This window comes from Felis catus, chromosome C2 (genome assembly GCF_018350175.1).
Source record: "Felis catus isolate Fca126 chromosome C2, F.catus_Fca126_mat1.0, whole genome shotgun sequence".
Taxonomy (NCBI): Eukaryota; Metazoa; Chordata; class Mammalia; order Carnivora; family Felidae; genus Felis; species Felis catus.
In genome coordinates, this window is record NC_058376.1 from 9,359,057 (window position 1) to 9,384,139 (window position 25,083).

Below are 25,083 nucleotides of genomic sequence, written 5' to 3' on the forward strand. Positions count from 1 at the left end.
AGTGTCTTCATAAGGCCTTCTTGTAATCCAGTGTGACATCATGTTTACTTGACGACCCAGTTTCCAAACAAGGTTACATCCACAGGCTCAGCATTGACATGAATTTTTTGAGGACCCTATTCAGCCCAATACCCACATCAATTATAAATTCGTATGGTGGTCCTTTATATTTAGATAAATGTTTCCACGTGAACTTAAAGGTACAACATGAAATTGGATGGTGTTTTTCTGTTTAGGCTTCTTAATCCTTTCTTTTTATTTCATAGCTAATACAAGTTAATTATTTTTCCCATCCCTCCTTTTGCTTGCAGTATGGACAAGTGCACTTGTCTGGGAATCTCCTTGTTTATGGTTCCAGCAATTATTTTTATGGGAAACATGTCATTTTTTACATTGGAAAATCTTAAATTTATTCTGAGTTTTATCCTGGGTTTGTTCTCTTCCCCTCTAAAGGTATTCTTTTGCATGCTGTAGTTGAGGGAAGGGAGTTATTTTCCACCCTAACTTGCTTTTCCTAGTCAAATATTCTATTAAGGTTTTCATTCATTGAGAAACCACAAAAACAGGTCTACACTGAGACTGACCTTAGCATCTATACTAAGTGTTGCTTAATAATCTGTCTTTGAATTGACCATAGTTTGATCTTTGTCTTATTTATAAAACTGAGGAAGAGTCTAGTCAGTGTTTACAGGGGATGTTTCTGATGTGATCCTTAGGAGCTTGTCTTCTATTCTGATAGCCTTGTTGACCTAATAGGCTGTCCTCCAGAATTCAGGTTTCCTAACATTTTGTGTGGTTTCATCCTAGCGAGTCGTTTTCATCTAAGATTTGGCATCTGAGAAGCCCACCAGTGTGCAAGTCAATATAAGCCTGGCAGTCCAGAATTATAATTTCATAAGACTCTTTTGAGTTTCTCAATAAACATTAAGATAGTCATTGATGTCTCTGAATTCTGACTCAGGCAATGATTTCAAGTCTGTTTTTTTTTTTTTTTATCTACCTACCTACCTACCTTCCTACCTACCTATGTCGCCAGTAAAGTTTATTTATTTATTTTGAGATAGAGAGTGAGCGAGCAGGGGAGGGGCAGAGAGAGACAGGGAGAGAGAGAGAATCCCAAGCCAACTCTGCACCTCCGCACAGAGCCTAGCATGGTGTTCAAACTCACAATCCGTGAGATCATGACCTGAGCCAAAAAACAGCAGTCAGACACTCAACCAACTGAGCCACCTAGAAGTCCCTCAAGTCTATTTTAAGGTTTCCAGTTGTCTGACTTTAAGCGGCTATTGAGCCTTTCATGATTCAGGTAGACTAGAGGGAAAGGAAAGGGAGTCATAGCTAGGTAGAGGCAGAAGTTAGAGAAGGCATGTGGGTGGGAAAAAGAGGGAGGTTTACACATGGTATGTGTTTGCTCATGATGAGTCTCATGGATACACAGTTTTAAGCTTGACCCATTTTCATTAGCTTTGGCTAAGCTATATTGTAAATGTCCAATTTTGAGTCTGAATTTCTTTTTGAAGCTTACTCATACCAATCAAAAGTGTTGACCAAAATATTAGGGGTTTGTTTAGTCTGTTTTTTAATGTACCCCTTAGATCATATATTTTTGTTATATCAAAATATCAACATAGTGGCCATTGCAAGTTCATATTACCCTTGGTAGAATTATGGCATATATTATGGCACATAGGAGGGCGTTGGGATTAAGTGGGAATACATGTAACAAGCCAGACCTCTGCCAGGTAGAATTGTAGATGAGTTAGTTAGCAGGTGAATCCATGTGGAATTAGCTAGCCGTCAGTAGGAAGTGTTACTTCTATAAAACCCATGTCTTGGGCCCCTCAACCTGAAGTTGAGGCATTTCCAGTCATTGAAATGATAAATCAATGGCCCTGGAAGATGGAGTGTGGTGAGAAGATTTCTGCTAGAAGTAATTTCTTTCATACAGAGCAAACTAAAGAAAGCTGTTGTAAAGTTTTGATGGGCAATCGAAGGCAGAGATGTCTAAGAAAGGAAGGCAGAGTAGTAAGACTTTTTATTCATTTATCCTCACGGCCAGTTTAGAGGTAGACTTTTCAGACCTCTGTAGGCCCCCTACCTTACTAAGAGCTTCCTCTTATAGACAGAAAACATCATGAGTGGTAAAAAGAAGAATAAGTTGTCAATAAATGCTTAGTCAGATTTCCAACAAGGAATTTGAATAGAAGTTGGATTGGTATTGGAAGTTGAACAATTCTTGAAGGATACTGATTGAATTTAAAATAATCTCAGCTAAGGAGTTCAAGGAAAAGGAATGGGAACTCAGACTTAATGTTGGAGACACCTTACTTAATGTGGCAATGACACCTGAGGACCTCAGATAGGGGTACTCAGGGGTTTTGGGGATGTATGCTGTTAATGATGTCGGATCTTGGGCCAAAATGGATGAGGAGATTTTGGCTATATCACTGGACCTCCAAGTCTGTTGAACATCCCCATAAAAGCACCAGGAAAACTTTTGTGATTGAAAAGAAAACCCCACAAGCTGAGTTTATTAGAAACTTGTCAGTCAAAAGTTCCACTGACCAAATGAAATCACCAAACTATCTCCTCAATAATTTGAGCAATTGGGTTTTATAAGATTCTGGGTTTTTGTTTCTGTTATTGTTGTTTGTTTTTTGGTAAAGAGTTAGTCATAGGTGAGTTTTAAGGCAGGAGTTATTGAGACTGGGACCTGGGCAGAGATGGATAAGAATTTGTAAACTAGGTCAGTTGTTGAAATAGTCTGTGTTTAAACAGTTTACTGTTTATAGTCTTAACTTTCTGGAACACAAGACCAAGCAAGCTGTTGCTGAGTCCAATGGGAAGGAGCTTGGGCCTCTTGATAGAAATTAAATGGAAGCCACAGATATTCTGGCGTTTTCAGAATTTCCAGAACAAGTTACAGAACAATTTTGTAAACTGCTTTTGTTATATCACTATGTTCTATGCATGGCTCTACCATCAACCGCTTCCCCCTGAATTATGATATTGCCACTACTGCATGTTTATTACTCAGCCAACCTGTACAAAACCTCTCTTGTTCCCACTACTTCTTTACCCCTGATCTCTTCCCAGCTCATGGACACTTGCTTAGACTCTGCATTTAGGAAACTGTACTTGTCACTGATAGGCAAGAGGTTTCAAAGTCACCTGCTCCTGGACCCGGGTCCATGTGGTAAGCTCTCTTCTTGAACTGCATGAAGAGCTGACAGGGTCCTGTCCCACTGGATAGCATGTTCTGTGTGTAGGGAGAGGTGGGAGCCCTATGACAGAGACCAAGAGCACTCGCAGAAGGAGAGACATAATTGCTGAGTGTGTGTGTTCCTTGCCTTTGACTGAAGGCAAAGAACTTTGCGAACTCTTTGTTCTTCAAGAGCAATACTTTGGTACAACTGGTAATCCTAGGGAGAGCTGCCAGGAAGAAATGCCAGAGGTTTTTACCTGGGGGATTTTTAAGGTAATCTGCCAAAACTTACATTGAGTCACCAATGTGGCCAAACTGCTAAGTAAACAAGGAACATGGGGATCTTACTTTTCCGGGGCTACCATAACAAATGATTACAAACTGTACCCAGTTAAAACAACAGCGATCTAGTCTCTTGAAGCTCCAGAGGCCAGAGGTCTGAAATCAAGGTGCTTCCAGGGCTGTGCACTCTCTGGTTTCTAGGGAAGACTCTTCCTTACCTCTTCCCTCTTCTGGTGGCTAAAGGTGTTTCTTTCCTTGTGGCTACATCAGTTCACTCACTGCTTCCATGGTCACATGACTCCTCTTCATCCTCAAAACTTCCTCTGCCTCTATCAATAAGGGTACATGTGATGGCTTTGAGAGCCCTCCAAGATAATCTAGGATAGGTTCCTCTGCTGGAAATCCCAACTTAATGCATCTATTCCAATATAGAGTAGTAGTTTTTCTTTTGCCATATGTATTAACCAATCTAGAATCTCCAGAGAAAAATGAACTAGGGTGTGTGTGTGTGTGTGTGTGTGTGTGTGTGTGTACACATGCATAAAGGAAGAGAGGAAAAGAGTGAGTGAGAGAGATTTATTTTAAGGAATTATAAGAAATGAGTCACAATTTTGGAAGCTGACAAATCCAAATCAGCAAGGCAGGCCTGCAGGCTAGAGGTTCAGGGAAGAGTTGACCTTTCAGCTTTAAGCAAAAACCATCTGAAGACTAAAATCAGCAAGGTGACAGTAGGAAGTCCTATCCCTGGTTTACCCACAGAAACACCAAACTGATGGGGGTCCTGAATCTAGTTAATAAGTTGCAGTCTTCCAGAGGAGCACAAACTGGAGAGAAGCTACAGTGAACAGAGGAAATGGAAAAAGCAGCATCTGGGAATACAAGCTGGTGTAGCCACTGTGGAAAAGAGTATGGAGATTCCTCAAAAAACTAAAAATAGAACATCCCATGACCCAGCAATTGTACCACTAGGTATTTATCCAAGGGATATGGGTGTGCCATTTCAAAGGGACATATGCACCCCAATGTTTATAGCAGCACAATTGACAATAGCCAAAGTATGGAAACAGCCCAAATGCCCATCAATGGATGAATGAATAAAGAAGATGTGGTATATCTATACAATGGAATATTGCTCAACAATCAAAAAGAATGAAATCTTGCCAATTGCAGCTACATGGATGGAACTGGAGGGTATTATGCTAAGTGAAATCAGTCAGAGAAAGACAAATATCATATGACTGCACTCATATGAGGACTTTAAGGGACAAACCAGATGAACATAAGGGAAGGGAAACAAAAATAATGTAAAAACAGAGAGGGGGGCAAAACATAAGAGACTCATAAATATGGAGAACAAACAGAGGGTTACAGGAGGAGTTGTGGGAGGGGAGATGGGCTAAATGGGTAAGGGGCACTAAGGAATCTATTCCTGAAATCATTGTTGCACTATATGCTAAATAATTTGGATGTCAATGTTTAAAAAAATTAAAATTAAAAAAAAATATCTACCATATGCTAACTAACTTGGATATAAATTAAAAATTAAAAAAAAATTTAGAAAATATTTTAAAAATATAGTAAGCCTTTAGTACATTTTACGTGTTCTTTACACTTAAATTTAAGGTTTCTACTATCATTTCACAGTTCCCAGAAAATATGACATATCACATTTCTGCTTTAATGAATTTAATAATTTTTTAGGCCTAAAACCTTGCTATTTGAAATAATCTTCTCTGTCATTTGAAAAGTGTACACCCTCTCTTGTTGAAAATGCTGCCAGTTTGTCCCTTGAACTATGTAAACTTTCTAATAAACTTTCTAATAAAATTATTTTAATAAAAAAAAGAAAAGAAAAATCAGTGTCCTCAGGAAATGTTGGTTTTAGATGGGGTTATAGGATTTGAGGCGGGAAGGGAGGGCATAAGTGCAGGTGGAGAGGCAGGAAGACAAATATGCGTGTCTGGAGATCCTGGAATATTCTAGGCAGGTGACAGGTTTTAGGCTGGCTTTATGAATTGGAGGTCGTGAAGATTCCACTAACCTGACTAGATCACGCCAAGAGGGGAGGAGTGGAAGACGATGCCCATGTTTCTGACCAGCACTTCCAGACCCCCGCACTCCTTGCGTAGGAAGTTGAGCAGTGCATGGCTGCTCTGCAGGTCGTGGATGTAAGGCAGGGGGAAGCATGTTTGCGAGCACCATGTTCCCTGAGACCTGCTGGCACAGAACACCCATGATGGCAAAGCCTAGTTGGACCTAGTCACCAGCACCATGTGGCTGCAGGCCTACCAGGCTGAGCGAGGCACTTGAGTTTGGAAAGCAGACATCATAAGACACTGGGTGTGTGTTTTGGCCCCGGGCACTGGCACAGATGTCAGTAGAACTGTGTTCTAGGATCCAGGGCTGTTACCCCTAGAGCCAGAGGCCCTACCTCCATCCCCCATCAAAGGAGGAGCCAAAGGTTCCAGATGGTTCCTTAAAGATGCTATGCCAGGTCTGTCTCTCCCAGGGTTGTACCCTGAACCCAGATGGAACTCCCCACTCTTAGGATCCCTCCTCTGAGCTCAGCAATGGTTCAGGACGGACTGATGTGCTCCTCAGAAAGAAAATGGATAGTCATAGGCTAATAGGAGCTAGAGATTTATGGTAGTAGAACTAAACATATTTTGGGAAAACCCCATCAGGAAGGAATGTGTCCTTCTTCCTCTGTAGAATTGGAAAGTTTGCCTTCTTCTAAGATGCAGTGAAACTGGTTGTACAGGGAAGTGCTTCTGAGGACACAGATCCCCTGCTTTCTCAGTAGAAACTCAAGAGAGAGATACAGAGAATGAGGTCCTGTGCTGGGACTTGGGTGTGGGCAGGACTCCTCCCTCAGTGTGATTCCCAGTGGGCCCCGAGTGGGAGGGAATGTTTGTGAAGCTCACTGTGGCTGAGGAATTGCTTGGGATGTCTGCTTTAATGGTTATAAATACTTATGTTTGTTAAAAGTGCTTATATTTGGTGTAGACCAAGGTTTTAGTTAATAAGTGTTACATATAATTTGGTGTTATTTTTAAGGTATCAAGGAAAAGAGATCTCTGTGATACTGGGATACATTTCCAAACCAGCAGTTGACATGCTATTGTTTTGTCCTAGACATTGATGCTCCTCATGGGTCAGTTTAGAAAAGCCAGATAACAGAGAGAAAATTAATAGCCCCTTTGAAGGGAAAGACCTATTTTTTCAAAGTTTATTTATTCTGAGAGAAAAAGAGAAAGAGCAGGGGAGGCGCAGAGAGAGAGAGACAGAGACAGAGAGAGAGAGAGAGAGATCTGAAGTGGGCTCTGTGCTGATGGCAGAGTCCCATGTGGGGCTCATGAACCTTGAGATAATGACCTGAGTCAAAGTTAGACGCTCAACTGACTGAGTCACTCAAGCGCCCTTGAAGGGAAAGACGTAAAGTATGGACCCAACCCTTCCTTGCAGGGCCCATCAGTTCTCATTTCTGTCAGCCTGAAACCCCTGGTGAAGACTGAAAAATAATCATGAGGGGAGGAAGTCTGTACAACATGGATGCTTCTGTGAGAGGTGGGAGGTGGTGGGAGGCCCCCCGGGAGCCAGGCTGCGTGTGGGGCAGTAAGAAGCTCCCCTCTAGGCCCTGGAGGTGTCAGGCCCCTGTCCGGGGACGCCTACGGAGGGCACTTTGCACCGCCCTTGTTTGCAGCCTGCTCACCTGTATTAGTGCCTTTACTCTTCTCGGCAATCCTATGAGTTCCCCTGAACTGTACACTTGAGGAGACTGACAGACAGCAACAGGCAGGGTTTTGCTCAAGGTCGTCGCGTAAGGCAGCCAAGCGTAAAAAGCCAAGCGTAAAAAGCCAAGACCTTTTTATTTCCAGATGTTTGTCTTGAAAGCTCTCAGAGAGAAAAGTGGGAAGAATAGGACTGTGGGCACCCATGTATCCACCAAACTAGCCCCAATGATGATGAGTATTTTACTTTCTTTATATGTTCATCTTCTGTGGAGGCTTTGCTGAACTGTGTTAATGTTACACAGTTGGTGACCATTTATCCCTACATGAATAGCACATTAGCCTTGAGGAGATGTGACAGTAATTTTTTCGTATGCATTGATACCAATCCATATTCCCTTTTCCCCCTTGTCTCACATTGTCTTATGGATGCATCTTAAGTGCCCATTCCCATTTCACACCTTGCAGTTGACTTTTCCCCATTGAGTGTGATATTTAAAGAGACCACAGAGGATGTCTGTCCATGGTGGCGTGCCCATGCCATAGAGGCTGTCATAGATGCTGATAAAGTATGCTGGCAAGGGAAATTCCACCCCATTCATGGGTTTTTATATTGTCTGTGGTGACTTTCAGGCTACAGCAGCAGATTTGAGTATATCCAGCAGAGACCATTGGCCTGCAAAGGCATATTCAGCATATGGTTCTTTCACTAATGTCTACCAACCTCTGAGTTAAACTGTCCCTTCTCTTGACCTAGTAGGGCCTATTAGACTTTGGGACTGGTTGGCAAGAAACAATGCGTACACGTGGACATTTACTTAGAACTGTTTATTCATCTATGATGTTGATTCATTATAGTCATTAATTCCACTCTTTCTACTCATATATCACAGAAGAAATCACAAAAGATTTCAGTAGCCAATTCAGTGTGAGTACTTGATATAGATAGTGATTCTTTTCTTTTTTCTTTTTTTTTTCTTTTCTCTTTTCTTTTCTTTTCTTTTCTTTTCTTTTCTTTTCTCTTTTCTTTTCTTTCTTTTCTTTTCTCTTCTTTTCTTCCTTTCTTTTTTTTTTTATAAGGACATTGTCGACAGTGTAATCTGTTTGGTCAAATCATGGCAGTATCATAATGGGACCCATGGAGGGAACTGAGGGCGGAGTCCCCATTGTTCAACTTTCTTCTCCATAACAAACTCCCCGTGAGGCCCCTTAGCATCCAAGGGCAAAAGGGCCAAGTAGACAGGAGTCTCTGCTCCTTCTTCTACGGTTTTGATGCCTTTTGGCCCACCCATGTCTGTTCTCACCCACCCAGGACAGCAGGCATTCAGGAGGATCTTGTCCCCTCTCCTCTGCTCACTCAGTTTCCTGGCATAGATTCTGGACAGGACTGTGAGACCCATCTCTGACACTCCATATGTGACTACTTTCATATCAGGCCAGCCCTCGTTCTGGTGCACTCCGTTCTTTACATCGTCCACAAATTTGTTCATGAGCCCCACAAGCTCCTCCTCTGTGATGGTCTCACTTCTGAACTTCTGCTGCAGTCCTGGGCTACAGTATTCAAGAGCTACGAAGCTCATTATACTAGACACATTGACCACTCTGCCTAAAATACAACACAAATAAATCACATAGAATGGCATCCATGAGAATGATGAATACGAAATTTGCTAAAATCTGTCCATTTGGGAGGCAATTACCAGTTTTCTATGAGTGTTAATGAAGACTGTAAGTGAAGAACATGAAAATTGTTATACCCTTAATATCTCATATAATATCAGTAAAAGAATCTAATGGGGAGGCAGTGCCTAGATGTTCCCTAAAAAAAAAGAAAATGGCCTATCCAGTAACATGTTAAGTGGACTGTAAGGAGGCACTCACGCATTCATGAATAGAGATTCACTTTTCCTTCACAGGTCCCCTTTGAAACCCCCTAAAAATCTTATGGTCACTTAGATGATGTTGTATGAACAGATGTTTATTGACCAACAAAGAGCTGATCAGTTTATTGAAGGCCTTTCGAAGGTGAAAGACAGCACTGCATTGATAGGCTGTCACTCTGATGAGCCAGGAAAAGCAAACCACCTCACTGGGCTGACTTGCAAGCTATTTTCTCTATGTTTGTGATTTCATCAACTTGGGAGCAATGACAGAATGCCAGGCAATGTGGTCGTGGAAAGGAGTGGAAAACGGACATGTTAAAGAGATGCCATAAAAAGAAATGAAGTACATGCTACAACATGGATGAAAACTGACAACACTGTCCAACGTTAAAGAGGCCAGTTACACAACACCACTCGTTATGTGATTCTGTGTATGAGATGTCCAGAACAACGAAGTCTAGAGACAGGGAGTAGATTGGTGGTTGCTTAGGGCAGGGGGAAAGGGGTAACAGAGGGCCGATAGCTAAGGGCAAAGGGTCTCCTTGGGGTGATTTCAGTGTGCTAATCTTGAAGTTGTGATGGTTCTACAACTCTGTCAATACTAAAATCCAGTGAATTGCATACCTGAAATGGGTGAAGTGTATGGTAGGTGAACTTTATCTCAATAAAGCTATTAAAGGTGCAAAGCAATGACACATTTCTCACTCACTGTTTTTTAAAAATATATCAGTAGTCATAAAAATGACATTATATTGACATATATAGTTTACTATTTTTACATTTAAATATTGATTGTATTTTTATATTTCAGTGAGTACTTTTAAAATTTTTTTTTTCAACGTTTATTTATTTTTGGGACAGAGAGAGACAGAGCATGAACGGGGGAGGGGCAGAGAGAGAGGGAGACACAGAATCGGAAACAGGCTCCAGGCTCTGAGCCATCAGCCCAGAGCCTGACGCGGGGCTCGAACTCACGGACCGCGAGATCGTAACCTGGCTGAAGTCGGACGCTTAACCGACTGCGCCACCCAGGCGCCCCAGTGAGTACTTTTAGATTATAAAAAAAGTCAAAAGGTACAAGAAAATTAGGAAACTTTCCCTTTTTCATGTAAATATCCAGGAAAGACAGTCATGGTCACTTAACTCTGAGCTCCATCCCACTAAGGAATGGCAGTGCCATACAAGTTCAGTGGGAGAGATCATGCATGACCCTGTGGCTCTCATTGGTGGTGTTTAGAAATAATGAAAATGAATTATATAAACTATCTTATTAATGTAACAGTTTCCTAAGCTGAACACCTTTTAGAAAGGGGTCTGTTATTCCAGTCCTTCCTTTCATCTACAGCGTATTTGGTGTAGGATTAACAGAACATGTTTGTCAAATGTTTCAGAAGCACCTCTCAGGTTTTATTACTTACCACTAAACATATTTATTTTATTTTCAAAAATATTATATGCCCGGGTAATAATATAATAAACTATGTTTCATGATTCAAAATTGCAACACAGAGAAAGAAATCTTTGAAAAAGAACAAGACTGGGGCAGAGGAACCCACACTGGGGTAACTGGTATACCTGGGTGTTGTAGATTCTTATTTTGTTTTTGTGGCTACATTATTTCAGTAACCCTCTTTTTGAAGAAAGGATTAAAAAATGATAATATCTACTATCCCTCAATGTCCTTAAGGCCATAATTCTGTCTTTTGGTTTCTCTTTCCATGTCAAGAAACAGAGCAAACATTGGCCTTTTGAATAGATTCTGAGCCCATAGAGATCTGGTTAACAATTAACCTACCTTGGGGTCTCATTAGAGGCAGCAGTTCTGTGCACACGTCTCGGGTACCAAAGAAGTTTGTTTTCATCGTCACTTCTGCTTGAATATGTAAGGGGGTGGGGTCACCAACTTGTAGGGGAGAAGGAGAATAGGTTAATAAGTAGTAGCCATTGAGAAAATTTGATGCAGTGACAATAGCATTTGTGTGTAATCTGGTGAATTCTCAGTAGTGTGTAGGATAGTGAACAGTTTATCCCAACATTTATTATCTGACTGGTTGATGCTGGGTGGCTTTGTAGGTTGACACCACTCACTGCAAGACGCTAAGGTAAGGTGCAATGGTATCTCTTCATGTGGCCCTGTGGGGTTTTGTATATTTAGTAATAACTTAAAAATTCATGGAGACGCTCAAGTCCCATGAGAGTAGCTTGCAACAACCTGGGGGAGGTCCCTGAGAGTCTGATCCATGACAATGCCAAAGTTCTCTGGCTGGAAAGGCTTGCAACTTCTGGAGGGTTCTGCTCTCCCTGTGCCTCCTGACTATCTTCTTCCCTAGGGAGGTCGTTCTAGATCCCCTCTGAGCTATGGCCCCAGAGCAGTGGTTCACACACCGGCCCCAACCCACCCTGGGTGGTCCCCTAAGGGAAGTCTCCTGGCCTAAGAGTTCCCACGTCCTTACTGTCAAAGAAGACGGCTGCATTGTTGACCAGCACGTCCAATCCCCCGTACTCCTTGCGCAGGAAGTCACGCAGGGCGTGGATGCTTTGCTGGTTGTCGATGTCCAGCAGGTGGAAGCGCGGACTCAGGCCCTCGCCCTGGAGCTGCTGCACAGCCGCCCGTCCCCGCGCCTCGTCCCGTGCTGTGAGCACCACGTCCCCGGAGAACCGCCGGCACAGGTCACGCACGATGGCCAAGCCGATGCCTTTGTTGGCCCCGGTCACCAGCGCCACGCGCGTGTCTGAACACATAGCTGTGTGGAACGCAAGTGAGGCTCTGTGTGTGTAGCGGATGGAGCTGTGGGCCAAACCGAGGGCAAGGCCTGGCCACAGTCAGAGATGCCAGTAAAACTGTTTCTGGGATCCAGTGCTGTGAGTCCTAGAGCCCGAGGCCCCACCTTCGTTCTTCTATGAAAGGAGGGGACAATATTCCAGAAGGTTTCCTAATGACGCTATAACAAATCTGTACCTCTTGGGGCTGCACCCTGAGGCCAACCAGGACTGTGTCCTCTTAGGATCTGTCCTCTGGGCCCAGCATTAGTTCTGGTTGGACTGCTTTGCTATCCAAAGAAAGGTGTTGGCCATAGGTTAGTAGGGGCTAGAGATGCATGGTAAGTGAACTAATAGTATTTTGGAGAAACCTCAACAGAAAAAAAGGCGTACAGATATTGTCTCAGGAACGTGTCCTTCTTCTGTAGAATGGGAATGGATGCTTTCTTCCAAGATGCAGTGAAATTACTTTTTTTAAAAATTTGTAATGTTTACTTATTATTGACAGAGAGAGAGAGAGAGAGAGAGAGAGAGAGAGCGAGCATGAGTGGGGGAGGGGCAGAGAGAGAGAGGGAGACACAGAATCCAAAACAGGCTCCAGGCTCTGAGCTGTCAGCACAGAGCCGGATACGGGGCTCAAACTCACGGACCGTGAGATCATGACCTGAGCCGAAGTCGGACGCTCAACGGACTGAGCCACCCAGGCGCCCCTCAGTGAAATTACTTTTACAGGGGAACTGTCGGAGGACACAGACTCCTTTGCTTTTTTAGGAGAATCTCAAGAGGGAGAAACAGAGAATTAGGTCCTGTGCTGAGACTGGGGTGTGAGCAGGGCTTCTCCTTCTGTGTAATTCCCAATGGGCCCCAAGTGGGAGGGAATGTTTATGAACACTTACTGTGGCCAAGGAGTTGCTTGGAATGTTTGATCTAATGGTTACATAATCTCCTGTTTGCCTATACTGCCTATTTCTTATGTTTGTCCAAGGTCACAGTTGCTAAGTGTTATATACAAATAGGTGTTATTTTTAAAGCATCAGGGAAAAAACATCTCTGTGATACTGGGGTACATTTCCAACCCACAGTAGACATGCTACTGTTTTGTCCTAGATTTTGTTATTCATCGTGGGTCAGTTTAGAAAAGCCAAATAACAGAGAGAAAATTCATAGCCCTTCTGAAGGGAAAGACTTTTTTTTTAAATTTTTGTTTATTTATTTTTGAGACAGAGAGAGACAGAGCATGAACAGGGGAGGGTCAGAGAGAGAGGGAGACACAGAATTCGAAGCAGGCTCCAGACTCTGAGCTGTCAGCACAGAGCCCGACGCAGGACTCGAACTCACGGACTGTGAGATCATGACCTGAGCTGAAGTCGGACGCTTAACCGACTGAGCCACCCAAGCGCCCCTGAAGGGAAAGACTTTTAAAGTATGGACCCTAGTCCACACTTGCTTGCAGGGCCCATCAGTTCTCATTTCTGTCAGCCTGAAACCCCTGGTGAAGACTGAAAAATAATCATGAGGGGAGGAAGTCTGTACAACACGGATGCTTCTGTGAGAGGTGGGAGGTGGTGGGAGGCCCCCCGGGAGCCAGGCTGGGTGTGGGGCAGTAAGAAGCTCCCCTCTGGGCCCTGGAGGTGTCAGGCCCCAGTCCGGGGACGCCTACGGAGGGCACTTTGCACCGCCCTTGTTTGCAGCCTGCTCACCTGTATTAGTGCCTTTACTCTTCTCGGCAATCCTATGAGTTCCCCTGAACTGTACACTTGAGGATATTGACAGACAGCAACAGGCAGGGTTTTGCTCAAGGTCGTCGCGTAAGGCAGCCAAGCGTAAAAAGCCAAGCGTAAAAAGCCAAGACCTTTTTATTTCCAGATGTTTGTCTTGAAAGCTCTCAGAGAGAAAAGTGGGAAGAACAGGACTGCGGACACCCATGTATCCACTAAACTAGCCCCAACAATGATGAGTATTTTACTTTCCTTATATGTTCATCTTCTGTGGAGGCTTTGCTGAACTGTGTTAATGTTACACACTTGGTGACCATTTATCCCTACATGAATAGCACATTAGCCTTGAGGAGATTTGACAGTAATTCTTTCTTATGCACTGATACCAATCCTAATTCCCTTTCCCCCCTTGTCTCAGGTTGTCTTATGGATGCACCTCTAGTGCCCACTCCCATTTCACACCTTGCAGCTCCTTTTTCTCCAATGACTTTGATATTTAACGAGACCACTGTGGATGTCTATCCATGGTGGGGTGCCAATGTCATAGTAGAGGCTGATAAAGAATGCTGGCTAGGGAAATCCCACCCCCTTATGGGTCTATATATCATCTATGGTGACTTTCAAGCTAAACAGCAGATTTGAGTAGGTCCAACGGAGGCCATTCAAGTGCAAAGGCAAAATATTCACCATCTGGCTCATTCACTAATGTTTATGAACCCCTGTGTTAAATTGTCCCTTCTCTTGACCTAACTTAGGTTCTGTTAATTTTTTGGGCTGGTTGGCAAGGGGTAATCTGCACATGTGGACATCTACTTAGAATTGTTTATTCATCTATGATGTTCATTATGGTCATTAATTCCACTCTTTGTTCTCATATATTACGGAAGAAATCACAGAAGACTTCACAGAATTAGTAACCAATTCAATGTGAGTACTTGACATGGATAAGGACATTGTAGACAGTGTAATCTGTTTGGTCAAGTCATGACTGTATCATAACAGGAGCCATGGAGGGAACTGAGAGGGGGGTCCCCATTGTTCAACTTTCTTCTCCATAACAAACTCCCCATGAGGCTCCTTGGCATCCGGGGGCAAAAGGGCCAAGTAGACGGGAGTCTCTGCTCCTTCTTCTGGGCTTTTAATGGCTGTAGGTCCACCCATGGCTGTTCTCACCCACCCAGGGCAGCAGGCATTCAGGAGGATCCTGTCTCCCCTCCTCTGCTCACTCAGTTTCCTGGCATGGATTCTGGACAGGACGGTGACACCCATCTTTGACACTCCATATGTGAGTGCCCTCGTATCAGGCCAGCCCTCCTTTGTGTGTAGCCCGTTCTTTGTGTCTTCCACAAACTTGTTCATGAGCCCCACCAGCTCCTCCTCTGTGATGGTTTCACTTCTGAACTTCTGCTGCATTCCTGGGCTGCAGTTCTTAAGAGCTACTAAGCTCATTATGCTAGACACATTGACCACTCTGCCTAAAAAAGAACACAAGTAGTTACATAGAATGGCATGCACAATAATGATGAATACCACAATCCCTTGGATTTGTCTATTTGGGAGACAATTACCAGTTTGCTAGGAGTGTGAATGTAGTCTTCCTATATAAGTGAAGGACACGATACAGTCTTGAACCTTGTAACAGTCATAATGTCTCAGATGATATCAGAGAAATGATCTAATGGGGAGTGCAGTGCTCAGGTGTCCCATTAAGAGGAGAGAGTGATTTATATAGGAACGTGCTCTCTGAAGGTAAGGAGGCACTCACTGCAATCGTGAGTAGAGAACCACTTTTCTTCACAGGTCACCTTTGAGATCATCTTAACATCTTACGGTCCCATGGCCAGTGCTCTATGAACAAGTGTCTATCAACCAACAAACAACTGATCAGTTTAATGATGACCTTTTGAAGGAGAAAAACTGCATGGTGTGGGCTGTTGTTCTGCTGTAACCAGGCAAAAACAAATCACCTCATGGGCTAATTTAATGTGTGTGGCTATTTCCTCTATGTTGGGATTTCATCAACTCAGGAACAGTGAGAAAACACCAGGCAATATGGTCACGGGAAGGGGCGATGGAAAAGTCACATGTTAAAGAGATGCTATAAAAAGAAATGCAACTACATGGATGAATCTTGATAACATTACCCAAAAGAAAGTGGCCAGTCACAAAAGACTACTCATTATATGATTCTCTATATATGGGATGTCCAGAAAAGTAAATGTTCAGACAGAAAATAGATTGGAGGTTGCTAGGACAGTGGGAATGTGAGACCAGAGGGCTGGTGCTAAGGGCACAGGTTCTCCTTGGGGTGATGACAGTGTGCTAATCTTGAAGCGGTGATTGCTCCACACCTCTGTCCATTTACTAAACTCCACTGAATTGCATACCTGAAATGGGTGAAGTGTAGGATGTGTGAATTGTATCTCTGCAAATCTGTTAAAAGTGTTAATCTCACAGTTCTCACTAATTCTTTTTCAAAAATATAGTCAATATTCATAAAAGTGAACTTATATTGACATGTATAAAGTTTACTATTTTTCTATTTACATGAGTATCTTTAGCCTAATAGAAAGGTTATGAGAATTTATGAACAATAAGAGCTTCACTAAAATTAGCAAACTGTCCCTGTTTTATGAAAATATTCAGGAAGAACAGTCATAGTCAGTTAACTCTGAGCTCCATCCCACTAAGGAATGGCAGTGTCATACAAGTTTCTTGAAAAAGAGAATGCATGACACTATAGCCCTCCTCTCTGCCCATCACCCACTTTCCCCTCTCCCTCACTCCCCCATCTACCCTTAGTTCTCAGTCCTTAAGGATCTCTTATGGTTTGCCTCCCTCCCTCTCTGTTACTTTTTTTTCCCCTTCTGCTCCCCCATGGTCTTCTGTTAAGTTTCTCAAGATCCACATATGAGTGAAAATATATGGTATCTGTCTTTCTCTGCCTGGCTTATTTCACTTAGCATAATACCCTCTAGTTCCTCCCATATTGCTACAAATGGCTAGATTTCATTCTTTCTCATTGCCAAGTAGTATTCCATTATATATATAAACCACATCTTATTTATCCATTGACCCAGCAATAGCACTGCTAGGAATTTACCCGAGGGATACAGGAGTGCTGATGCATAGGGGCACATGTGCCCCAATGTTTGTAGCAGCACTTTCAGCAATAGCCAAATTATGGAAAGAGCATAAACACCTTTTAGAAAGGGGTCAGTTATTCCAGTCCTTCCTTTCATCTACAACATGTTAAGTGTCAGTTTAATGGAACTTATTTGTCAAATGTTTTAGTAAGCACCTCTCAGGTTTTATTACATACCAATATTTAGATTTATTGTATTTTCAAAAATATCATCCGCCTGTTTCACAATAAAAACAATACACATTAATGATTCAAATTTGCAAAACACAGAAGTGTATGAAATAAGACAGGGGCAGAGGAACCCACCCTGGGTAACTGGTATACCAGAAAGACAGCAACATTACTCATAGGGGCTTGGCGCCATTTTCTTATGTACCTTTAGTATAGTCAGTAATGGAGAAACTCTACTAACTGTCTGTAGGCTGTTGCCCTCTTGTCTATTCTGTGTTGTCCCTCTCAGGAAGTCCAGTATCAGGTGTGAAAATGGTTACCTGTGTATATGAGGGAAGCCTGACAGGGAGTAAAAGGTTTTGTAGGTAAATTCCTCATAGTAGATGCTGCAACCATTCCCTCAACCCAGGCCTGTCCCCTGCACTGACCACATCTGCAAGTGGCAGGCTGGCTGTCAGCGGGCTTCACCTCAGAGCTGGGTGAGATGGTAGACCCTTCTGGTGTGACAGCTCAGGACAGGAAACACAACTGCAGGAATAGGAAGTACTTATGGAGTTTATACAGCCAAGAGTCTGATCCAAACATTTTGTCTCCAGAGTAGACTCATGGCTTTCATGTGTCATTCTGAGAACTCTGAGCTGGAATGCACGCAGCCCGTGTGCTGCGAAGTTTAAGGGTGGGGTGCCTGGTTGGCTTAGTTAAGCAACTGATTCTTGATTTCAACTCAGGTCATGATCTCACGGTTCATGGGTTTGAGCCCCACGTTGGGCTCTGTGCTGACAGTTTGGAGCCTGCTTGGGATGCTCATTCTCGCTCTCTGCCCCTCCCTCACTCGTGCCCTCTCTGTCAAATATAAGTAAGTAAACTTAAAAGAAAAGAAGTTTAGGGACCATCCATAAGACCTTGTGATAAGGGTGTGTGAGTGCATTTGAGTGTGTCGTATGTCTGCATGTGAGTGTGTGCGAAAGAGACTGGATGTGTGACTGTAAGTGTGTGACCTGTATGAGGTAGCGTGTAAAGGAATTGCCCCGTCACAATCAGTGTGAAAGCATGTCACCCAGATACGAAAGGACTCTTGTTCTGGTGGGGCTGGCGTGTGTCTCAGGCTTATAGTCTATCCAGGCCATTACTCTGTATGTGGCCAGGGATCTATTTAGGAACATCTCTCCCTCTCCAAACTTCAGTGTCCTAAAGCACAGCCACAGTGGTCTCCACACCACAAGGTATTTTAGACATCATCTCATCTGGGGTCACCAACTTCAAGGGCAGCATTTGACTCTCAAGGCTATTCAGAATCTGTAAGCCCAAGCTGGTTCTCATGACCTTTGATGGTTTAACATTTGTCACATTCCCTGGAAGATCCATGTTTTCTAATATCAGGAGGACCAGTTCTTTAGTGTCCTGACTGATAAGGGTTTTTCAGAAAACACTTCAAGTTTTGAAATGTGCCTCCTGTGGTTTTCCCTGAGGTACCTGGGGGTCTTGCCGTAAGGAAGGCATTGGCCCAATAGAGCAGAGTCCTTTTATTTTCTGTTTCTCTTGCCTTACTGGGTAAGGCTTCATTTGAAGAAGGGATATGTAGGGAAAATGATTTGAGGACCTTGAGTAGTGGGAAGAACCACTAGTTTGGAGGTCACATGACCTTGGTCTTCAGCCAGCTGTGCTTGTGACCTTGAAATCCATTATTCCTCCAGGTTCTTAATGGGGACCATATATAAAATGCCTAGCACATCACACCTAGAAATGTCCAGCCACCTAGCCTTTCTAGAATCAATATGTCAGAGTGAGTGTGAGTGAGATACATTTGCTATTGTAACTTTCTCTCCAAATTTCTCTAGTGGTTTTTAAGACTACAGGATATTGCAAAGCAGTACCTTCTCAAAGGAAGGTTGAGAACAACTTCTGTAAGGTTTCTTTGCTAACAGTAGCCTTAATAAGACCATATTATTGCCTAGTATTTTAAGCTTATATCTGATGAGCAAGAGTGCTCAGCTTTCCAATGTTTGTTCAATTCCTTAGAGATGATTATACCTTAATATCTTTTTGAAATAAATGTAGAGTATAATTTAAAGAGTGAAAGAATAACAACAGCTTATCCTTTTAAAGAGAACATCTTTCAAATTCAGGAATAGGAATTTTGGTGGAATGAGAGTGAAATGATATGGAATGTGGGAAGGGATTTATATGACTTTGATACTAATTGCATGGTTAAGACTGGTGATAGGCACCTGGTTGTTTTAAGTTCTTATCTTCATTTTCTGCCTAAATGGTTTAACTAAAACTGTTATTGAAAAGAGGATTAAAATATAAGAAGAATTGGAGTCCCTGAGTGGCTCAGTTGGTTAAGCGTCAACTCTTAATTTTGCTCAGGTCATGATCTCTTGGCTCATGAGTTCAAGGCTCCTTTGAGCTCTGCAATGAAAGCATGGGGCTGGCTTCTCTCTCTCCTACTCTCTCTGCCTCTCCCTACTGGCTCTCTCTCTTCCTCTCTCTCTCTCTCAAAATAAATAAATAAATAAATAAATAAATAAATAAATAAATAAATAAATAATCTGAAAAAAATGTAAGAATAGCGGTGCCTGGATGATTCTGTTGGTTAAAAAAATAAGAAAAATCAACATTTACTATCTCTCAATATCCTTAAAGTCACAATTCTGTCTTTTGGTTTGTCCTTACGCACCTAAAAACAGAGCACACATTGGCCTTTTGCATGTGTTCTGACCCACAGAGAACTGGTGGATGTCATTGGAGATTGTTCTTTGTATCCTGGTTTCTGAAGTATGGGGGAGGAAGGACAGCATTTCCTTTGGCTGCCCTAGCTAGGACTTCTCGCAGATAGTCTCCCCAAAGAGGGTAATGTCCTGATAACATGAACCACTGTGGCTGCCATCCCCTCAAATAATGGAAGAACTCTCTTATTTCCAAAGGCAAGGGAACCCTGGTCTTACACTGAGAATATAGCTTGCATTTCCATGTCCCTGAGTCTAGTTTTCCTGAGGCAAGATCAATATTTGATTAGAGCCTGCCTTAGCAAATGCAGAAGAACACTCATTCCTCATTCAGGCCTGAGGCCTAATACACAGCAGGCACCCACACTGCTTAGTAAGTGAGAAAACAATCAGCCAGAGTATGATTTTTGCCTTTTAAGGGGAATACGTGTAGGATGTGTGAGGCTGGCACACGGGACTCGTCCAACATTAACGTTGTGGTGAGTAAAGGAGTCGGGGGACATTTGAGAGCTGCCCTTTGGGTGCCAGAGAAGCCAGTGGTAGAAGAAGTGGTGGAAGTTTCCAGGAATGAAGAGGCAATGGAGGCAGAACTGAGGGTAAACTGTACACGCACGTACTCATTCAAGCCAGACATCCTAATCTTTCTAAAAGTATCAGCTTATTTAATTAGTGTACTGAATGGGTGGTGGTTCCCCATCACATTAACGTGGGGGTAAATATTGCAGGAGTTTACAGCCAAGGAATTGTGGCAGTTTGTTTGTGCAAACAATGATCAAGGTGAAGGGAAGTTGATGGGCCTGGACTTTGGCAGGTCTGATGACAGAGATCGCTATGAGTTGTGCTCAGGATTGACTTTGCTCTTGAAGGGCTTTTGTGAGAAAGTGAGCACTCAGGGAGTACAGAGAATAACCAGAAAGGAAAAGACGGAAGAAGCAGCATCTCTTAGGAAGGTTTCAATTGTCCAGAAATGACAGCTGAGTCTCTGTTGGAGAGTTGGGATGGAGAAAGCTGGAAGCTTTCCCCCAAGTTGGAAGCTTGGGGGACAAAATCTATAGGACAACTGTTAGGACCTGGTCAGTGATAATCAGGAGGTGGGCATGGTGACCTCATTTTTCATGGTGGGTGGATGGAGTGGTCCATGACCAGGATGATATTGGGAAATCACAGGTGTCATCTGGACACATTTGAGATGCTTAAGTGGGGGGTTGGGTGGGCAGCTGGAGGGGTCGGATCTGAGGAGGGAAGGGAGGGCATCCTGAGGAGAAGGAGAGGTAGGAAGAGAATGCTCTAGGGAATGTTCTAGGCAGGTGACAGATTTTAGGGGAGCCTGAGAAGTTTGGATGGTGAAGAGTCCACTAGCCTGAATAAAATCACTCAGAGGAAGGCAGAAGGAAGAGAAAGGGTCCAGGAAGGAATTCCCAGGAAAGTGCACCTGTGAGGGGTACAGAGGCAGGAAAGGCCTTTGTGAGGAGAATTTGAAATGAAGATGTGAAGGACAAGAAAGAGCCAGTTGTGAACGGCCAGCAGGACAGAAGGCACTGCTCGCTGCTGGACACACGTGTAGAGTCCTGAGGAGAAGGGCACCTGTGTGGTGGGGACACAGCAGTGAAGTGGGTGTGGCTGAGAAGCGAGAGGGTGCAGGGCCCTTAGATAAGGCCAGAGAGGCAGGAGCCAGATCATTCCAGAAATGGCACTGCTTGGGCCCCTGATCACACCTACCTTGGGGTTTCATTAGAGGCAGCAGTTCTGTGCACACGTTTCGAGTACCAAAGAAGTTTGTTTTCATTGTCAATTCTGCTTTAATATGTAAGGGTGTGTGATCATCAACTGGTAAGGAAGAAGGAGAATAGGTCAGTAAGCAGTTGCCTCCTGAGAATATTCCATGAAGTGACGATAGCATTTTTTTTTTTTTTTCATTTGCAAAAGTGAATTCTCAGCCATTTCTGTGTTAGGTAACACTGTTGTCCCGGTGTGAATTATCTGGCTAGCTGATGCCGTGTAGCTTTGTAACTTGGCACCACTTGGGGATGCTAAGGGAAGGGTGCACAATGGGTTTTCTGTGTACCTTTGTTTACAATATGTTGTTTATTGCAAAATAGGTTAATATTTACCAAATGACTCAGACCCAATCAGAAAGAAACTTGGAGAAACCTGGGTGAAGTCCCTGAGAATCTGATCCATGCCAGTGTGAAGGTCCTCTGGCTGGAAATGCTTGCAACTGCTGGAGGGTCCTGCTCTCCCTGTGTCTCCAGTCCATCTTCTTCCCTAGGGAGGCCGTTCTAGATCCCCTCAGAGCTCTGGACCCCAGAGCAGCAGTTTAGACACCAGCCCCAAACCCACCCTGGCTGGTCCCCTAAGGGAGGTCTCCTGGCCTAAGAGTTCCCACGTTCTTACTATCAAGGGCAATGGCCGCGTTGTTGACCAGCACGTCCAGGCCCCCGTACTCCTTGCGCAGGAAGTCACGCAGGGCGCCGATGCTCTGCAGGTCATCAATGTCCAGCAGGTGGAAGCGCGGACTCAGGCCCTCGCCTTGGAGCTGCTGCACGGCCGCCTGTCCCCTTGCCTCGTCCCGTGCCGTGAGCACCACGTCCCCAGAGAACTGCCGGCACAGGTCACGTGCGATGGCCAAGCCGATGCCCTTGTTGGCCCCGGTCACCAGGGCCACGCGGGTGTCTGAACACATAGCTGTGGGGAATGCGAGCGAGGCCCTGTGTGTGGAGCCGATGGTGCTGTGGGCCACACCGAGGGCTAGTGGTGCGGAGGCCTGGCCACAGTCAGAGATGCCAGTAGAACTATGTTCTTGGTTCCAGTGCTGTGACTCCTAGAGCCGAAGCCCCACCCCTGTCCTTCCATGAAAGGAGGGGCCAGAGCGCCAGAAGTTTTCCTGATGGCGCTGTGTCAAATCCGTACTTCATGGGGCTGTACCTTGAGCCCAACCAGGACTGTGTCCTCTTAGGAGGCTACCTGTGAGCCAAGCAATGGTTTGAGGTCAACTGATGGGCTCCCCAAACTAAGGCGGTTGGCTTTGGGTTAATAGGGGGCTAGCGATTCATGGTAGGCGAGTTAAATTATTTTCGGAAAACCTCAAAAGTAAAGAAGGAGTACGTATATTGTCTTGGGACAATATCCCCTGTCCTTCTTGCTTTGCAGAATGAGAAAGGTTGCTTTCTTCCAAGATGCAGTGAAGTTGCTTGCACAGGGGAACTGCCTCTGAGGACACAGTCCCCTTTGGTCTGAGGACACAGTCCCCCTTGCTCTTTTAGGAGAATCTCAAGAGGGAGAAACAGAGAATTAGGTCCTGTGCTGAGACTGGGGTGTGAGCAGGGCTCCTCCCTCTGTGTGATTCCCAGTGGGCCCCAAGTGGAAGGGAATGTTTATGAACACTTACTGTGGAGTGTAAGCCAAGGAGTTGCTTGGAATGTTTGATCTAATGGTTACATAATCTCCTGTTTGCCTATACTGCCTATTTCTTATGTTTGTCCAAGGTCACAGTTGCTAAGTGTTATATACAAATAGGTGTTATTTTTAAAGCATCAAGGGAAAAAGATCTCTGTGATACTGGGGTACGTTTCCAACCCAGTAGTTGACATGCTACTGTTTGTCCTAGAATTTGTTATTCATCGTGGGTCAGTTTAGAAAAGCCAAATAACAGAGAGAAAATTCATAGCCCTTCTGAAGGGAAAGGCTTTTAAAGTGTGGACCCAACACTTCCTTGCAGGGCCCATCAGTTCTCATTTCTGTCAGCCTGAAACCCCTGGTGAAGACTGAAAAATAATCATGAGGGGAGGAAGTCTGTACAACACGGATGCTTCTGTGAGAGGTGGGAGGTGGTGGGAGGCCCCCCGGGAGCCAGGCTGGGTGTGGGGCAGTAAGAAGCTCCCCTCTGGGCCCTGGAGGTGTCAGGCCCCAGTCCGGGGACGCCTACGGAGGGCACTTTGCACCGCCCTTGTTTGCAGCCTGCTCACCTGTATTAGTGCCTTTACTCTTCTCGGCAATCCTATGAGTTCCCCTGAATTGTACACTTGAGGAGACTGACAGACAGCAACAGGCAGGGTTTTGCTCAAGGTCATCGCGTAAGGCAGCAGAGCCAAGACCTTTTTATTTCCAGATGTTTGTCTTGAAAGCTCTAGAGAGAAAAGTGGGAAGAACAGGACTGCGGACACCCATGTATCCACCAAACTAGCCCCAACGATGATGAGTATTTTACTTTCTTTATATGTTCATCTTCTGTGGAGGCTTTGCTGAACTGTGTTAATGTTACACACTTGGTGACCATTTATCCCTACATGAATAGCACATTAGCCTTGAGGAGATTTGACAGTAATTCTTTCATATGCATTGATACCAATCCATATTCCCTTTCCCCCCTTGTCTCAGGTTGTCTTATGGATGCACCTCTAGTGCCCACTCCCATTTCACACCTTGCAGCTCCTTTTCCTCCAATGACTTTGATATTTAACAAGACCACAGTGAATGTCTATCTGTGGTGGGGTTGCCCATGTCATAGTAGAGGCTGATAAAGTATGCTGGCTAGGGATACCCAGCCCCATTCATGAGATTATAAGTCGTCTCTGTTGACTTTCAAGCTAGAATGGCAGATTTGAGTAGGTCCAACAGAGACCATTGGTGTCCAAAGGCAACAATATTCACTATTTGGCTCATTCACTAATGTTTACCAACCCCTGAGTTAAACTGTCCCTTCTCTTGACCTAGCTTATGGTCTGTTAGAATTTGGGCTGGTTGGCATGAAACAATTTGCACACATGGACATTTACTTAACCTGTTTATTCATCTATGATGTTCATTTATTATTTTCATCAATTTCATTTTTTCCCCTTGTATATCACAGAAGAAATCACAAAAGACTTCACAGAATTAGTAGCCAATTCATTGTGAGTATTCGGTATGGACACTGATTCTTCCTTTTATTTATTTATCTTTTTGCTTAAGGAAATTGTTCACAGTGTAAGAGTTCTTTTGGTCAAATCATGGCAGTATCATAATGGGTCCCATGGAGGGAACTGAGGGTGGGGTCCCCATTGTTCAACTTTCTTCTCCGTAACAAACTCCCCGTGAGGCCCCTTAGCATCTGAGGGCAAAAGGGCCAAGTAGACGGGGGTCTCTGCTCCTTCTTCTGGGCTTTTAATGGCTGTAGGTCCACCCATGGCTGTTCTCACCCACCCAGGGGAGCAGGCATTCAGGAGGATCCTGTCTCCCCTCCTCTGCTCACTCAGTTTCCTGGCATGGATTCTGGACAGGACGGTGACACCCATCTTTGACACTCCATATGTGAGTGCCCTCGTATCAGGCCAGCCCTCCTTTGTGTGTACCCCACTCTTTGTGTCTTCCACGAACTTGTTCATGAGCCCCACCAGCTCCTCCTCTGTGATGGTCTCACTTCTGGAGTTCTGCAGTTCTGAGCTGCAGTTCTTAAGAGCTATGAAGCTCGTTATGCTAGA

General features: G+C 44.1%; 2 protein-coding genes across 2 annotated transcripts; both read right to left on the bottom strand.

Annotated features, from left to right (window-relative positions):
• Positions 1-8,031: 8,031 nt before the first annotated feature.
• On the bottom strand, positions 8,032-12,334 carry LOC101083875 (carbonyl reductase [NADPH] 1-like). Its single transcript, XM_003991445.4, has 3 exons — positions 11,555-12,334; positions 10,897-11,004; positions 8,032-8,824 (listed from the first exon to the last, which is right to left on the bottom strand). Exons 1-3 carry the CDS (start codon positions 11,841-11,843, stop codon positions 8,343-8,345), a joined length of 879 nt encoding a protein of 292 aa, XP_003991494.2. The 5' UTR covers positions 11,844-12,334; the 3' UTR covers positions 8,032-8,342.
• Positions 12,335-14,387: 2,053 nt separating this feature from the next.
• Positions 14,388-22,437, bottom strand: LOC102901316 (carbonyl reductase [NADPH] 1-like). Its single transcript, XM_011285830.4, has 3 exons — positions 22,019-22,437; positions 21,344-21,451; positions 14,388-15,054 (listed from the first exon to the last, which is right to left on the bottom strand). Exons 1-3 carry the CDS (start codon positions 22,305-22,307, stop codon positions 14,573-14,575), a joined length of 879 nt encoding a protein of 292 aa, XP_011284132.2. The 5' UTR covers positions 22,308-22,437; the 3' UTR covers positions 14,388-14,572.
• Between the last annotated feature and the right edge of the window lie 2,646 nt (positions 22,438-25,083).

Coding starts and splice junctions, on each gene's coding strand:
- LOC101083875 (XM_003991445.4), bottom strand. CDS start 11,843: ATGTGTTCAGACACGCGCGTGGCGCTGGTGACCGGGGCCAACAAAGGC. Junction 11,005..11,554: donor TGCAGCCGTCTTCTTTGACA/GTAAGGACGTGG, acceptor CTCCCCTACAAG/TTGGTGACCCCACCCCCTTA. Junction 8,825..10,896: donor GCCTCTAATGAGACCCCAAG/GTAGGTTAATTG, acceptor GTTGTATTTTAG/GCAGAGTGGTCAATGTGTCT.
- LOC102901316 (XM_011285830.4), bottom strand. CDS start 22,307: ATGTGTTCAGACACCCGCGTGGCCCTGGTGACCGGGGCCAACAAGGGC. Junction 21,452..22,018: donor CGCGGCCATTGCCCTTGATA/GTAAGAACGTGG, acceptor CTTCCTTACCAG/TTGATGATCACACACCCTTA. Junction 15,055..21,343: donor GCCTCTAATGAAACCCCAAG/GTAGGTGTGATC, acceptor GTTCTTTTTTAG/GCAGAGTGGTCAATGTGTCT.